The sequence below is a fragment of the Arachis stenosperma genome, chromosome 8 (genome assembly GCF_014773155.1).
Source record: "Arachis stenosperma cultivar V10309 chromosome 8, arast.V10309.gnm1.PFL2, whole genome shotgun sequence".
NCBI lineage: Eukaryota > Viridiplantae > Streptophyta > Magnoliopsida > Fabales > Fabaceae > Arachis > Arachis stenosperma.
The window spans coordinates 19,966,068-19,982,967 of record NC_080384.1 but is presented as its reverse complement, the minus strand read 5'-3'; the positions used below and the strand labels follow the sequence as shown (position 1 = coordinate 19,982,967).

At 33.6% G+C, this 16,900-nt stretch overlaps 2 protein-coding genes and 1 non-coding gene across 3 annotated transcripts; all 3 read right to left on the bottom strand.

The window, feature by feature from the left end:
- Positions 1 to 3,678: 3,678 nt before the first annotated feature.
- Positions 3,679 to 6,641, bottom strand: LOC130946818 ((S)-coclaurine N-methyltransferase-like). Its single transcript, XM_057875676.1, has 8 exons — positions 6,383 to 6,641; positions 6,191 to 6,299; positions 5,467 to 5,691; positions 4,862 to 4,961; positions 4,668 to 4,778; positions 4,468 to 4,551; positions 4,320 to 4,378; positions 3,679 to 4,221 (listed from the first exon to the last, which is right to left on the bottom strand). The coding sequence occupies exons 1-8, from the start codon at positions 6,573 to 6,575 to the stop codon at positions 4,029 to 4,031; spliced, it is 1,074 nt and encodes a 357-aa protein (XP_057731659.1). The 5' UTR covers positions 6,576 to 6,641; the 3' UTR covers positions 3,679 to 4,028.
- Positions 6,642 to 7,959: 1,318 nt separating this feature from the next.
- TRNAI-AAU (transfer RNA isoleucine (anticodon AAU)) lies at positions 7,960 to 8,033 on the bottom strand. Its single transcript has one exon. It is a non-coding gene; the product is annotated as a tRNA-Ile (tRNA).
- A 176-nt stretch (positions 8,034 to 8,209) lies between these two features.
- Positions 8,210 to 10,078, bottom strand: LOC130946417 (probable WRKY transcription factor 50). The gene is made up of 3 exons (XM_057875162.1): positions 9,816 to 10,078; positions 9,235 to 9,376; positions 8,210 to 8,761 (listed from the first exon to the last, which is right to left on the bottom strand). The coding sequence occupies exons 1-3, from the start codon at positions 10,066 to 10,068 to the stop codon at positions 8,641 to 8,643; spliced, it is 516 nt and encodes a 171-aa protein (XP_057731145.1). The 5' UTR covers positions 10,069 to 10,078; the 3' UTR covers positions 8,210 to 8,640.
- Between the last annotated feature and the right edge of the window lie 6,822 nt (positions 10,079 to 16,900).

The window sequence follows — 16,900 nt, the reverse complement described above, 5'->3', positions numbered from 1 at the left end:
TCTGGAATGGGGATAGATTAAATAGCTTCACTCCGAGCAGGGGTCTTAGGCAAGGAGATCCTATATCACCGTATCTGTTTGTGTTGTGTATGGAGAGATTGTCTTGTTCTATTAATCAGCAAGTTGATAAGGGCTTGTGGAAGCCGGTTGCGGTTTCTAGAGGGGGTCCAAGAATTTCTCATTTGATGTTTGCCAATGATTTGCTTCTTTTCTGTAAAGCTAAAAAACAGCAAGTTCAAACTGTAATGGTAGCTTTGGAAAATTTCTGCAGAGCCTCTGGAATGAAGGTTAATGTGGAGAAATCTAAAACGCTATGCTCTAGGAATGTTTCAGCACCAAGAAAAGAGATTTTCACTGGAGTTTCCTCCATCAGATTTGTCCAGAACTTAGGCAAGTATTTAGGGGTGAACCTTAATTACTCTCGGGTGACACGCGCAACTTTCAATGATGTTCTGGACAAGATTCGGGGAAGGCTAGCCAGCTGGAAAGGGAGATTGCTTAATAAGGCAGGTAGACTCTGTTTGCTCAACTCGGTAGTGACTACGATTCCTACTTATCGTATGCAAGTATCTCTCTTCCCTAAAGGGGTAACTAATAAGATAGAATCCATGATGCGAAACTTTCTATGGAAGGGTCAAGCCGATGGTAGAGGCCTGAATCTAGTTAACTGGAAAGTGTTGGTCACCCCTAAGAAGTTTGGAGGTCTGGGAATTAGAGATCCTTTTTGTGCCAATATTGCTCTTCTTGGAAAACTAGTTTGGCAACTTTTTCACCATCCCGATAAGCTATGGGTTCAACTGTTGACGGAGAAATACCATTCTTCTAAGGATGATTGTCTTAGTCGGTCTCGAGAAAGGGGATCTTATGTTTGGAAGAGTATATGTCGAGCTTGGGATATCCTGAAGGAAGGTTTTATTTGGTGCATTGGGGATTTGGAACAGAACTTTTGGTTTTCTAAATGGAGAAGAGAGGGGCGACTGTGTCAGGAGATGGATTATGTTCATATTTCTGATTCGGATCTCAGGATCTTGGACCTTTGGTCATCTGGACGGTGGAACCTTGAGAATATCTATTCTCCTCTGAATCAGTCTCTGCAGAGCAACATTAACTCTTACAACCCAGATGTTCAAGCTGGTTCAGAGGTCGGTTGGTGTTGGACTGGTGCGGTTTCAAAGGTTTATGATGCTCATAGTGGTTATTTGTGGCTCAGTAAGAAGATGTTTAGTTGGGAGGATAGGGGTAATTGGCTTTAGCTTTGGCGTCAACATGTTCCGGAAAAGCACAAATTTTTGGCCTGGATATGTCTTCGGGAGGCTCTTCCTACTGCTGCATTTCGTTTTAGGAGGGGCATTTCGCACACGGATAGCTGTCCACGATGTTTCTCAGGTCAGAAATCGGTATTACATTGTATTCGGGATTGTCCAAAAGCCCAACTTGTTTGGCAAGCTTTAGGGATCTCCGATCAACCAGTGGATTTGATGAGTTGGTTCTTACATAATAGCAAACAGCGCCCCTTTAGATTCTTTTCTGGTCTCTGGTGGATTTGGCGTTCCAGGAATAACGAGATCTTTCATCCTCACGACCATTGACCACAGACAAGGTAATTGGTATGGCTTTGTCCTTGGAAAAGGAGCTCCGAAATATTTTTGAATTGCAACGACTGTCTATCTCCTCAACCATTAGTGGCTCTTGGATTCCCCCGGGTACCTTTAAGATTAATTGTGATGCTAGCTATCCTGGCAGTGGTGCTCGAGTTGGTTTTGCTTGTGTTAGCAGAGATTGGAAGGGAAGGTGGCAACGAGGCTGTCTGGGAACAATTGAGAGTCGTAGCATTTTGCAAGGAGAGTTGTTTGCTATTTAGAGAGGCTTTCTTTTAGCATGGGACTCGGGACAAAGAGACATTATATGTGAGACAGATTGTGTGGAGGCTTTTACTATTGTCAATAATTTACAAGATTGCTTTGGGTTAAAAATTCGAGATATCATGTCTTGGAAATGGCGTGCTGATCTTCGGTTGATCTTGAGAAATGCAAATACAGTAGCAGACATCATGGCAAAGACCGCAATGAGGACCCTTTCTCCCGAGCTTCCGTTGCCTTGGAAAGAATTTGAGAATAGTATTGAGCGAGACTGCCTTTCTTAAGTAATTTTTTGTTTTTTTTCTCGTTCTTAGTTTTTGTTTATTTTCTTTTAAGTCAACAAAAACACCTTGAACAAGGTTTTATAATATGATGACACGTGATGTGTGCGGCGGCAGAGAGGGGTGTTGAAATTTTTTCGCCACCGCCGCACTGAGACAAAGACTCCAGAGAGAGAGGGAGACTGCGTTCTGCGTTGTAGCTCTAATCAATGAAATGAAAGAGAAGAAAACAAGTTCCAAATCCTCTTCTTCAACCTCTCCTTGTTCCCATCTTAGAGACGCATACAACAATTGCTTCAACAGGTTTCATCTACATCAAATCAAGCTATTCACCAATCCTCCTTTCATTCTTATCAGTCACCTTTTATTTACTATCTTAAACCCTAATTTCATTCTTCAAGGTGGTACTCGGAGAAATTCATGAAGGGTCATTGGGACAAACAAGAATGTGTTGCGGAGTGGCAAAAGTACAGAGCTTGCCTTTCTGTATGTCCTCTTCTATTCTTTTTGTTTTATTTGTTTCTTTAATTTGTCGAATGAAATGAACCATGAGGCTTTTTTTTTTTTCTTTTTCTGTAAATTTGGCAGCAACATCTGGATGATAAACTCCTCAGTCATTTCTTGGAAGCTGAACAAATTGATCAAAACCATTTGAGTAAACCTTCTAATGAGTAAGGTGATGATGATTCCTTCACTCATTAACTACCATTTTTATTCTTTAGGTTCATAGGTAGCTGTTGAATAATTAGTAATCAATAATTTTAAGTGTATATATAGTATGGTAATACCCACCAAATATAAAATATATTTTGAAATATAAAATACACATTCAAAATAAGGTAAACAATAATTATAGCAACATAGTATTTTGAGTGAATACCTAATTCGGTCTCTGACAATTACCTCGAAAGGACAATGAGACCTTGACAAAAAAAATACCCAACTCGGCTCTTATTCTTTGTTTTTTGGGACTGATTAGCCCCGTGCTAAAAAAAAAAATTGACTTTTTTTTGCACAGGAACTAATCAGTCGCATAAAAGTAAAGCTCAGGGCCGAATTGGGTATTTTGTTTTCAAGGGTTTTGTTGTTTTTCGAGGTAATTGTGAGGGCTGTTTATAGTTTTTTCTCTAGTATTTTTTGTGTGCACATAGTACTTTTTATTAGCAACTAGCCAAGTAAGTTCAATGCTAGAAATTTAGCAACATAGGTTAAAATCCTTCATATAGGCTATAACATGATGGATGGAACCAAAGTAATGCAAACACTGAGATATCAAGTCACAAGATTTGCAGCTGCAGAATTTATATGTTCTACTAATTGTGGGTTTGAAAATTTGATGCAGAAAGAAGCTTATCCATGTGAAGGCCAATCTTGATGTGGTATCATGCTCCGGTACCTGTTTGTTAGGTCTTTGAACAGAGCAAGTGATCTTGGAGGCTGCGATCTATTTTCTAGACAAGGAAATGTAAAGAACAGATGAAATTTAAGGATTCAATATCCTATTTTTAACCTCGGATAAATTTGTCTCATGGACCACATTTTCAAAATAAAATATTTATCTATTCTATATAACATTTTGAAGATGAACTTATAAATCAGAATCAGCGTCAAGATATAGTACTAGTTTAAGAGGAACCACCAGTGTTGATATTGGCATTAGGTTCCTTATTTAAAAAAAAGATTGAGACATACTACATGATGGGCAACCAAATAGAATCTAAAGATGATAAAATTACAGAACAATTAGTAAGGCATGTAAATGTTGGGGAACCAATATTTTTTCTCTTATTTGTCTTGTATTTGAGTTAACACTAGCCAACTCTCTATTTTATTCTACTAAAAATGTTGGTACCCTAGCAATCTCCTTTTTTTATTTCAGCTCTTCTGTTTATTTCTTTTTGAAAAGGAAGTGTGCAACCATCCATTCTTCACCATCATTGTATCCAAAGAGTTCTGCAACAGCTATAAAGAATGTTCTCCAATATACTGTCCACTTAACAGCTGAATCCTTGCCATACGTTGATTCCATAATAGGCTTTATGGTGGTGATATTCTTGTCCATTCTTTTGAGCCATTCTTCACTGCAGGATATGTTCTTGCTTCAGTTCAAATTAGCTTTAAAATCAAATTAACCATGGATGGAATATAACAAGATTGCTGTAAAATAATTTATTTTAACCTGGTCTGTGCATAGTGTTTTCCATTTACTAGCCAATGGTTGAGGACAGTAACATCATCCTGCATACATGAGTCATATGTTAGTTAAATCTGAATGCAATTTATAAGTGATTTGAACAATGATAAAAGAAGTTACATAGCAAGCTCACTTGGAAATAAAGTAGTAGATTTGCTGAAGGCATAGTTCCTCCTGTGAAGAAGTATCTAGTGATCCAGTCATCATCATTTTTGTCCTATACACACATATGAAAACCTTACTAGTTTTTCTAATGTACTGTGTTATAGACAAATCAACCAAGAAATCAAGATGGTTAAGTTGTTTATCAATATTATATCAGGTTTAATTTACCTCAAAATGATAAGCAAATACTTTGTGGCAGAAATAATGAACAAATAAAAGGCTATCCTCTTTCATCCATGAAGATATCTTCTTGAGAAGATCTTTATAGTTCTTCATATGCTGCATCAAGGTCAATACTGACTTTAGAATTTGAGAAGGTACAGATTCAATGCAGATTATGAATTGTATGCCCAGATTCTAACCTCAAACATTTCTATGGAAAATATTCTGTCATAGGAACCTTCCATTTCAAACGTGCTAATATCTGCAACAAGGATGTCCAAATTCTGCAGCTGAAGATCCCTGACAATACAACAGATGGAATAAAGTGATATTTTATTATCATGCAATTGAGGCTAAATGTAGAAGCCATATGTAATGCTGCGTTTGTTTGATGAGACACGGATTTTTGAAGGACACGGTGACAACAAACATACATAAAATACATGTATTTAGTGTCTTTCAAAAAAGATGAGACACGGAGACACATTGATGAGACACAAATATTTACTCTTTTATCCTTAGTAATTTACTCTTGTCCTTATTCCATTGGTGATGATATAAGGGTAAAATTGATATAGTTTATACTATGTGTCTCGTTCAGTATCACCAAACACAATAAAAAATTTGTATATCTTTGTGTATATGTTTCTTTGTGTATTTGTGTCTGTGTTCATATATTTAAAAGACAATAAACAAACGCAACCTAAGAGTCATCTAGTCAAATTATTTGTGAACTATATGACAAACACATTAATTGCATAAAGCACATGAAATGAAAGTATATAATATCAAAAGGAATGTGTACCGGGACTGCTCATCAATATAAGCCTTTTGGGTTGCGGAATTGCATATTCCTGTAACCTTGCAGTTACTGTATTTCTTGGCAATATAAAGAGCCAGTGAGCCCCAACCACATCCAACATCAAGGACTGTGTGACCATCTTTCAGGTTTGATCTCTCACAATAGAGTTCTAACATTGCTTCTTCAGCATCTTCCAGCGTCTGAGAGTCAGAAGAGAAGTAACAGCAACTGCACCAGTACATCCATATAGGGTTTGTTATATTAACCATATAGGTTCTCTGTTTGTCTTATTATTTTATATTTTTTATGCACAAGAAGGGTAGTCCGGTACAAATTTAAAATTTAGAGGATCCAAATTCTAGATAGTCTCACCTGATAATTAGTTAATTACATTGGTGGATGTTTCCACCATTTGAACCTGTGACTTTGAGGTCACACAGAGACCACTCAACCGTTGCTCGAAGACTCTACTTCTTTTTCATGCAAAGGAACATGCCCTTTTATATACATTGTCCAACAAAAAGGATTCATTTATAACTAAATTTTACACACACTATATTTTTCAAAGAAACAGCACCATTATGCACGTACATGTATCTTTATAAGCTAGAGTAGTGACATGGGAAAATTTGGAATCCTAACTTCTAACCATAATAATTGCAGTGTTCTCTTCCAATTTGAAGTTACAATTGTGTGAATTAATGAAGATTAAGATAAAAGGAAGGACCTGTATTTGAGATTGGTTCCAAGGACGAGCTTGAAGAAAGAGGTTGGCAATTCATAGTGTTGAGATTTGGGCTTATCAGTGTTGACTGCAATAGGCATCTCTCGCAAAGCTGAAGGAGGGAAGTGGAAAGTGAAATGCGTTAGAGATGGAAATGGAAGCAGTTAGTTAGTTAGAGAAGAGAAGAGAAGAGACAATGAGCAAAATGGAGAAGGTCAGAGAGCTGAAGGTGGGAGGAAGGCCTGTAGGAAGAGCGAAGGCGCGTGGACAAAAGGACGCGAGTGAGTGTCCGAATGAGTGCATCTGGGAGGAGGTTGCGCTCAAGTGACGCCAGCATAAACTTCACGGTGGTATCATACGGCAGTTTCAATAACCCTTTGCCTTCCATCGCCACGCGCTGTGTTTTCTTTTCTCTTTCTTGGTAGTTGCTACGTACCTCGTATCACGTTATCGCTTTATATTGCTCTTCGTCTCGTCCCTACGTTTCTGCCTTTTTACTTTTTTTTTTTTATTTTTTTTCTCTCATTTGAAAAGATTGGGCTGGGCAGCTGGGCTCTTCCTATTTCATTTCGGGACTAATTGCATCAAGTCCTTTTTCTACTTTTCGGCCTAGGCAACGTAATCTATATTAACAGCTAATAGATGTAACCAACTTAAGTTTGTCGATTCCTCTAGAATTTGAATTTTGTTTTGTACATACACTAATTTATTGATGAATGATAAATTCTTAAATAAAATTTTAATCTGTAACAAATTAATTTTTAATCTGTTTAGCTGAAAAATAATACTTGGTCTCTTGAAAAAAAGATATCGTAAAAAAAAAATTGTGATTTCTTAACAATTAAAGCAGTTTAATTTTGATCTTGAAACAGAATACGAAGAACTATAGTATATAAACATCTGTCACAAAAACACATACTTAACGCTTGAGTTGACTTGTGATATAATATATATTGTTATAAGTTATAACGCTGAGCCATTTTGGATTATTATCATTATGATAAAGAATAAGAAACCAACGTTCTAGAAAATTTAATGTAATAAATGTGTATAAAATTTGAAATGGTTTAATCATTAAAAATGTTTTTAAATTATTTAAATACTAACAAAAATATAATTAAATTTTATTATCGATAAAAATATTTTTAAATAGTTTAAAAACAAAATAAAAATATTTTACAATAAATATATATTTTTAAAAATATCTTAAAATTTAAATTTTGATACAATTTTTTACAAACATAATTATAAAAATAAAATATTATTATATTTAAAATTTAGTAATTTTTTGTTAAGTATATATTTTTTTAATTTTTTTAACAACTAATAATATTTTTATAAAATTACAAAATAATATTTACTTAACAAAAAATTACCACCAAATTTTAAGAATAATAATATTGTATCTTAAAATATTAATTTTGGGGATTAATCCATTTGAAATTAATATTTTTTAAATATTCTTAGTGCTACCTTATTATATGTATGTATGTGTAATGAAAAAAGTAAGTGGAAATAAAATATTATTATATTTAAAATTTAGTAATTTTTTGTTAAGTATATATTTTTTTAATTTTTTTAACAACTAATAATATTTTTATAAAATTACAAAATAATATTTACTTAACAAAAAATTACCACCAAATTTTAAGAATAATAATATTGTATCTTAAAATATTAATTTTGGGGATTAATCCATTTGAAATTAATATTTTTTAAATATTCTTAGTGCTACCTTATTATATGTATGTATGTGTAATGAAAAAAGTAAGTGGCCGATGCAGGTCTCGAACCTGCAACCTTCGCGTTATTAGCACGACGCTCTAACCAACTGAGCTAATAGGCCAGTTGATAATATTTTATTTCAATAATTTTTTTTCGATCATACTAACTCTGCATCAAGTATATGTGATTCTGTATACGTAATTGTGTTGTTTCCCGTGTGAACATCTTAGGAAAAACACAATCAAAATCTTCATTGTGATGTTATGTTCGATTTATCACCAATATTCACGTTGAAATCAAACGGTTGATTCGAATATATATGCTACACAAACTATATAATATACGTTGGTGTTTTTTGGCTGGAACTTCTTAAAATCTATATTTTTTTTTCCTTACCAAAAACATAATCAACAAAAAATTGCGGGGTTACCACAAAATTCACAAACCAATTCCAATAAGAAACATATTCGGTGATGAAAACTAAGTAAAAAATACTTGGGGAATGAACCTATCCTAGCTAGGAGATGGGGAGAATCAGCGAACATTACAAAGCATGCATATATATAGGGAATACCACAAGCAGAGGTAGTAGATATCCGATTGATGATTTTGGTTTCAAAATTTGATGGTTAATCTGTTTCTCCGGAGAGCTATGTATGTCTAGCTAGATGAGTTTGCTCTGTTTGGTAATTCCTTATAGTATGCAATGGTTGTTGGTTGAGATTCTTCTACGATGTTGGGTGAGTATGATTTCCTTCGTAGGTTGTAATTACATATGTGGGATCTTCCCTGTCTCTTTCAACTCTCTTCTTTACCGGACATCCATCCACTGTACACCTATAGTAGTTTCTGCATCATCATCATCCACATCTATATATTAACACTCTACACTTTGGAGTTTTTTACAAGTCTCTCATCTTTTAAGAATAAAGTCTTTAAATAAGATAAAAATTTAGTTGCAGTCAATTTCACGTGAAGTTGATAGTTAAGAATCGTTAAATGATTTGATTGATTTGACTAAATTTTTATTTAACGCTCTTAATTATACATGAAGTTGACTACACATAAGTTTTTATCTTTAAATAATTTATAAGTGCGAGATATTTTTTACTCTTACTATTTGAACTAATTTTGGAGATTGAATTAAACATACTCAGTTTCAATTCTAATATTATATCCAAATCTATCTGCAAATGTTCATGCTCCAGATAATCATTTTGGACATGCATTTTTCACCTTTTGAGCTAGTTTTAGAAGTTGAATTAGATCAACTCAATCTGAATTCTAATAGAATTTAAATAAATAAGCAAATTACCAAGTACCTTGGGTTTGGGCTGTTCTTAACCATTTTCTTTCCATACTTCCTCCACCTGTAACCATCGTCTAGTATTTCAACCTCGGACTTGGTTTTGAATGCAACTCTCTCCCTACTAGCATCTTTCTTCTCACTTCCACTAACCTCTCCTACATGCCATAAATACAACCAAACAAGGATAAGTATGTATATAATTATACTAATTAAATAGTTTAATTACTCTATCGGTCTCTATAATTTCACTAAATTTTCAATTAAATTCCTATAATTTTTTTTATTGAGTCTCTATACCGTATTAGATTTTGTAATTAAGTCATACCGTGACAAAAATGTTAAAATTAATAAAATATTCTATCAAACAAAATGAATATGCTTCACACTTGACTGAATATTCTGTATAGTTAAATCGAATATTCCGTTAATTTTAACGTTTTTATTATGGTAGAGATCCAATTAAAAAAAAGGTATAAAAACTTAATTGAAAATTCGATAAAATTATAAAAATTGAGAGAATAATTAAACCTAATTAAATTAAAGATACTCTGGTATATGTTCATGCATATATGATCGATCAGTTAATTATATTACGAGCATTAGAAGACCCTTGAAGGTGGTTACTGCCGCTGCTGCCACTTGCTCCAAAATCTCCAACTTCATTAGTATTGGGAAAAAATAATGGCTCTGCTTCTGGTAGTGGTGGTGGAACATTATCATCGTCTGGCCATTGATCATCATCATCATCATTCAGCTTCAAGTAGTCAGAGAGCTCAAAGAACCACTGGTTGCTGGAATCACCGCTTTCAGGTGAATCTGCTGCTTTTTTATTCTTATCACTACTCATCTTAATTAATTAATTGCTACCATTAATTTCATAATGCATGCATATATATAATATATATATAGGTAGGTAACTTCATGGTAACCTTCGTATGAATCATAGTAGGAAGCTTTAATTAGAGTGGTGGGGCACATTTAAATCAAGAGATGTTGATGTTGATGCCGTTGCCAAATAATTAAAGTAGAAATTTAAGTACAGTCGATTTCACGTAAAATTGATAGATAAAAGCGGTTAGATGATTTATCTAATTTAACTAAATTTTTATCTGACAACTCTCAGTTATCAACTTCCCGTGAAGTTGACTGCACCTGACTTCACGTGAAATTAATAGGTGAGAACGGTTAGATGACTAAATTTTTATTTAACAATTCTTAATTATCAACTTCACATGAAGTCGACTGACCTGAATTTCCACCATAAATTAATTAACTTTGGTACTAAGTAATGATATTTGTAAAAGTTGAAGATGCAATCTCGTGGTTGGACCAACCCCTTTACTATGTTCACACATAGTTAAGAAGAAATACAAGTCAAAACTCCAAAGTGATGGTGACTTTGTATTCTTGAAGCTTGACTCAAGTTTCTTCAAACCACAAGTTCTTGCTTCCATCACCACGCCAATAAGGCTTCATGCTTATCTTAACTTGTGCTTGCTAATAATTAATAAATTAAATAAATGTTTTTGCCATTAATTTAGAAGAATAATATACTATTTTAATAACAATAATTAGTCTCTCTATAGTAATTCATTAGCCAACGATAAATTCTTAGATGGTGTTCAGTATTGTAACGGATTAATCTTTAATCTATCAGATTGAAAATATTGTAAAAAAGAAGAAATAATCAGTCTTTCTATAATAAAAAAATGCTAAAAGACTATTAAAATTTATTATTTTTAGACATCGATTAACCGTTAATGTTTAAAATATAGAATAAAATACGTTGTTAGATTACTAGACAAAAAAAAAATGAATTAATGGCTAAATAATGGCCAAAAATAATAAATATTATATACAAAAATTAAAATTAAATTTGACTTTAGACTTTTTTTAAATATTTTCTTTTCGCACAAAAATTAAAAAAAAATCAGTTAACTTAAACTTACCAAATTATAAAGATAAAAAGTCTATTTTTTTTAATCATTCTAGCAAAAATTACACTAAAATTTATTCTCTAATTTTTTTTAAATATATATCTAATATCAAGTTATTATTATCATATTTTAAAATATTTTAAAAGTATTTAATTTTAGAATTTAATTTTAACACACTAATATTATAGAATATTTTATACATTCATACAATCATATTTATTTTTTTAAATGATTATTCACGTAGTTAATGTGAAATATAATTATTTATATTAATGTGACGTTATATAATTAAATGCACATATAGAACTATTGAGTATTTACCCATTTTGGTCCCAAAGAATTTCGGACCAGACACTTTAGTCCTTAACTAAGATTAATTATTCAATTGGTCCCTAACAATTAACTCAGTCAATCACTTAGGTCCTTTGCTCTGTTAACTCTAACGGAGGACAAAATAGTCTCTGACAACTCTAACAGGGAATAAAATGGTCCCTAACCCCCTCTGTTCGAAAATAACACCGTTATCCCCCTTCCATTTTATCTCGCATAATCCTAACATTCATACTTTCCTTTTTCACCTTTACAGTCTTCTTCTCCATATTTTCCTTCCTCCTCTTCAGCTTCAAGATCAAGCTATGATGTAACTGCCACGCGTGCCACATTTACCTCAACATGTCATGGACCACACACTTTTCAAATATCTGTGATTGGTACACCCACCTCCTCTGCACTTCACCCACCAGAAACATTTACCTCCATGTCTCGATAATAGCATCACCTCCAACCTCAACAATGTCCACCACATTCTCAAGACCAAGTTCCACAACTACCCCAAAGACACGTCTTTCTCCACTCTCTGGCACGTAATATAGATTGTTGGACATTATGACATCATGAAAAGATTTTCATTTGGAATGAATCCCGATACTTCATTTTTTCTCTCTCGGAGTCCAAATTGACAGACAGTTTCGACCTCACATCCAAGCTATCAGTACAACAAGCTATATGTCGTCGTTGTCGCTCATATGAAAACTGAAACGCTTACTGAACATTGGTTTAGATAAATAGCTGAAGGAAGCAATCGGAGTGGTGGACAATGTGGCCATGGAGATGATAGGACAGAAGAGAAAGGAAATGGTGACGAGGACGACGGGTCTTAACAAATCGGATTTGCTGTCTAGATTCATGATATCCATCGAAGACAACAAGTACTCGAGAGTCATAGTTATTAGTTTCCTGAGTATGAATGAGTAGAGAACAAGTTGAAGATTTTTCTTCTTGTGAACATTGAAGTTGTAGAACGTTGAAGTTATAGAATGTACATCACTTGAAGTTGTAGTGTTAAACTGTTAGGGTTATGCGAGATATGATGACAATTGAAGGAGAATAGTATCATTTTCAAATATAGAGGTCAGAGATTATATTATCTTTTGTTAAAATTGCCAAAGACTATTTTCTCTTTTGTTAGAGTTGATGGAGCAAAAGATCCAAGTGAGTGACAAAATTAATTGTTAAAGATTAATCATATAATTAATTTTAGTTAATAATTAAAGTGTCTAATCCAAAATTCTGTAGGACCAAAATTAATAAATACTCAAAACTATTTTATATTGTATATTAAATTAACTATTTATTTTTATTAGCTAGAAATATATGCCGGGGAAAGTTCAGATGTATCTTCCACTGAGTTCTATTATTTTGGAGTACCATGACGATGACTGAAGGACCTTATTTGATTCGAAAAAATACAGCTACCAAAAATCATGTATGATGTATTTTGCATCGAGTGTCTGTCGCAAGAATTAAATATTCCAACACAAAGTATGAATTTCATTGAGTTGAGGTTATGGTCTTTGTCAATTTCGCATCATAATTAGGAAAATGTCAAATCATAAACCTTGTTTCTTGGAAGCACCCTCGCACAAATGACTATCCTGGTGCTTGTGTTTGTTTCTTTTTAAGGCTTAAGTGTCTCTATCTTCTAGATTTAATTTATACTTCCACATATATATATATATATATATATATATATATAACGATTTAACTTTTGTGTAAAATGACTCCGAGACTCTCCATTATTTTTCAAATGTTACAATTAGAGTTATTGATCATAATCATTTCTAGGTAATGCAGAAATAGACACATCAATAAATAAATAAATATCATAGTTGAAGTATAACAATAAAACTTTAACTACGTGGAGAAAAGAGCAACAGCATGTTGCTCGGCCAACCATATGATTTTATAATTTTACAGTCAGACATGTAGAAATATGATTTCGGTGGCCATATAAAAACGAATCATCTCTTTTTCTTTAATATTAAAAAACTTTGAAATGGGTGTGTCCATTAATAAACCTTTTATCAGTTTTTTTTTAAATATATTTAACAGTAAACCACATAAAATATTTTAAAAAATTTAACGTTAACATAATTATTCTTGAAAAATCAAAGCGACAAAAGTTTCTTAAAGAATATTTAAAAACATACAAAAATAACTCAATATTAGATATTTAGTATTACTAAAAGATTTTAAAAATCGAATTTTGATTTTGTTTTTTATAAGTATGATTAAAAAAATTTGACATTTTTGTCTTTAAATTTGATAACTTTACGCTAAATAAAGTCTCTTGTATTTTTTGAATGGCTGAAATTTAAAAAAAATGAGAAGAGAGGATTAAAGGATGAATTTTGTTTTGTTTTTTTGCATGCATAATCTAAATAATTAACCAGATTTTTCTACAAAAATTCGAATAAAATCCACATGCTCTTGCCTCTTTGTGACATGAAAAAAAAAAGATTTTTTTTATTATTTTTGTCACTTTTTAAAATTCTATAAAAACTATTTTTGTCATTTTTATCTTTGGAAGACCTTGGATATTTGAAGGTTATATAATGTCCAAAGCAAAAATTCACATCTATAAAAAGAAGTATGCTACTGACTTGCTTAAGAATTTTGGAAATCTTGATTGCACCACTCTCCACACCAATTGATTACACTAAGAAGCTGACTAAAGAATCACAAAGGCCTTTTGTTTTGTCGTGAAAAATATGGGCCTGTTGGGTCATAATTTTGGGCTAACTTTTTTGGACTGGACTTGAGTATCTTTTCGTGTCTTTGCAGTTACAAGACATTAAACGACAGTAAAAATATTGGATTCTTTTTTAATATAAATTATAAAAAATATTTATTTTTTCAAAATTTATTTTTGAACTTTATATATAGAAATATACTTTTTTTTTTGTATTTGGACAAATTCGTCTATCCTACAGCAAACTCTATAAAAACTAGCAAGTTTACTGTGTCTTCCAATAAACTTATCCAAATACAAAAAAAAAACATACATTTCACAAAGGTTTAATTATTCTGCAGGTCCCTATAGTTTCACCAAATTTTCAATTAGGTCCCTATACTTTTTTTCTTTTCAATTGGGTCCCCTGTACCTTATTTTTTTTTCAATTAAGTCCCTATTAACGTTTGACGTTAAAAAAAACGTTAGTGAGCTGTGGAATGACTTATTTACCCCTGTATTCTCCCTATAAACACTCGCATTGCAGTATCTGAGGTTTCTCTTCTTCTCCCTTCTTCAATTTCAGTTTTCATATTCTCCAACTTTATGGCTCATAGTCAAGGAACCTCATTCATTCTCTCTTCGGGAAGCTGTGTTTCCAGGAGCTCGTACTCGAAGGAAAGAAGACACTTGTGTTTCTGTGGAGAGGCAGTAACCGTCCGCCGTTCCTCAGCCGTTTCTGACCATGGTAGAAGGTATGTTACTTGTGGGAAGATACCAAAATGCAACTTTTTTGAGTGGATTGATGATTTTGATTGGATTGAGGTTGATGATGGTGCAAAGAATGGGTGGCCAAAGGAAAAGGAAAGGCGGGTTCACTGTCTGTGTGGTGACACTCTGAGTCTTCAAATTTCAGGAACAACAAAGAATCCTAATAGAAGATTTGTTTCTTGCCCTAACAGAAGATGCAAATTTTTTGAGTGGGTTGATGAAGTTGGTGCAAGAAGTAACGTGTCTGCTGCTGCTGTTGGAGTTGTTGGAACACAAAATTCTGCTAAGCTGGAAGCTGAAATGTGGAAATTGGATGCACAAGAAAGAAAGATAGAGAGGCTAAACGTGGAGATGGAGAGATTAATTGTTGAAGGCAAAGAAATAGATGCTTGTGTGAGTAGATTATGTGATGAGTTGAATATTCTCCAAGAACAAGTTGGGAGGTTGGATGACAATATGAAAATTCAATGTAAAATGCAATATATGCTATTTATGTTTTTGCTAGTCTTAATAATTGGAATGTGGTTTGCAAGAGTTTAGAGTTATGTGTGATATGAAGTTGTAATATAAGAGATTGTATGGCTTCAATCCAATTAAAGTTAATTAAGTTTAGTTTGAATCAATTTTACACTTTGATGTATTTTGTGTGTATAATAAATGATAGTTGGGAAGCAACTTTATCAATCTGAATAGTTAAATTTTCACAATTGACAACAACTTACAGCAAGAAGTGGCTAGAAAATATGCTACATATATTTTCATTAAGTGTTCCTGTAAACCATACTTACACAAAATATCATAACATAAGTGGTCATATAATATGCCACATATAGCTAAGCCAAAATAAAGATCCAAGAAGTGCAACAATTAAAAGTGGTCCAACCTGATTACAAAATATCAAAATAGTGGTCCTATCCACATAATAAACAGTGGCCACATAGACACAATTCATCACAAGATATACTATTTAACAGCAACCCCAACAACCCTAACTATAAATATAAAGAGACTTCAGTCATCACTTAGGTCTATATGTAGACTAGGTGCTCCTTTTTGCTTCATCACTCTTAACTTCAGCCGCCCACTTCTCCTCACACCAAACACCTTTGTCTTTGGTAAAGGTTGAGAAGATGCTTTAGGTGCTTGGTCAGATTTTGCAGTTGCCACAGCTAGGAGAGGCTGGGAGGCTGGCCCTTCAAGAGGTAAGGCTTGTTGTGAGGTGACTGTGGTTGGAGCCACTGCACCGGTGGATGTGGTTGGAGCCTGAGAAGCTGAAGTTGCAAGTATGGGAAGTGGTTGAGTGGAGGCAGCAACAGCAGGTGTGGCAGGTAGCTGTTGGGAAGATGCAGGTGTGGTGGGGAGTGGTTGTGAAGATGTAGCTCTACCCCTTCCTCTACCCCTTCCACTGCCCCTTCCTCTTCCCCTGCCTACCCCTGTTTGCCTTATTCGCTCAGATCTACGGATATTCACACCGGATCTGTTGTCGGCAGCAGGATCAGTGTCAACAGCAGCTGCAGGATCAACAGCAGCAGCAGTAGGCACAGTGTCAACAGCGTTCGAACCTTCTCCGTTGGCGGCAGCAGCAACACCAGGTTCTGAAATCAGGTAAACAGCAGATTGCAACATGAATATTCAGCTCTTTTTTTCAATGAATTTATAATCCATTTACAATTTATTTATAACACAGCATAATCAATTGATAATCATCTTATAGTCTATTTATAAGGCAGCATAATCTGTTTGCAATCCAAATCAATTCACAACAATTTATAACACAGCATAATAAATTTTCATACACCTCAAATACCCTATAATTTCGAATTTAAAACAGTAAAACAACAGTTTGTAGGTTCAGATTTTCATGATACCTGACACTATTGGATTGGGACAATGCCTTCTATTATGTCCATATTGGCCGCAGTTGCTACATGTAACAGATGAACCCGTCCTCCTTAGCTTTG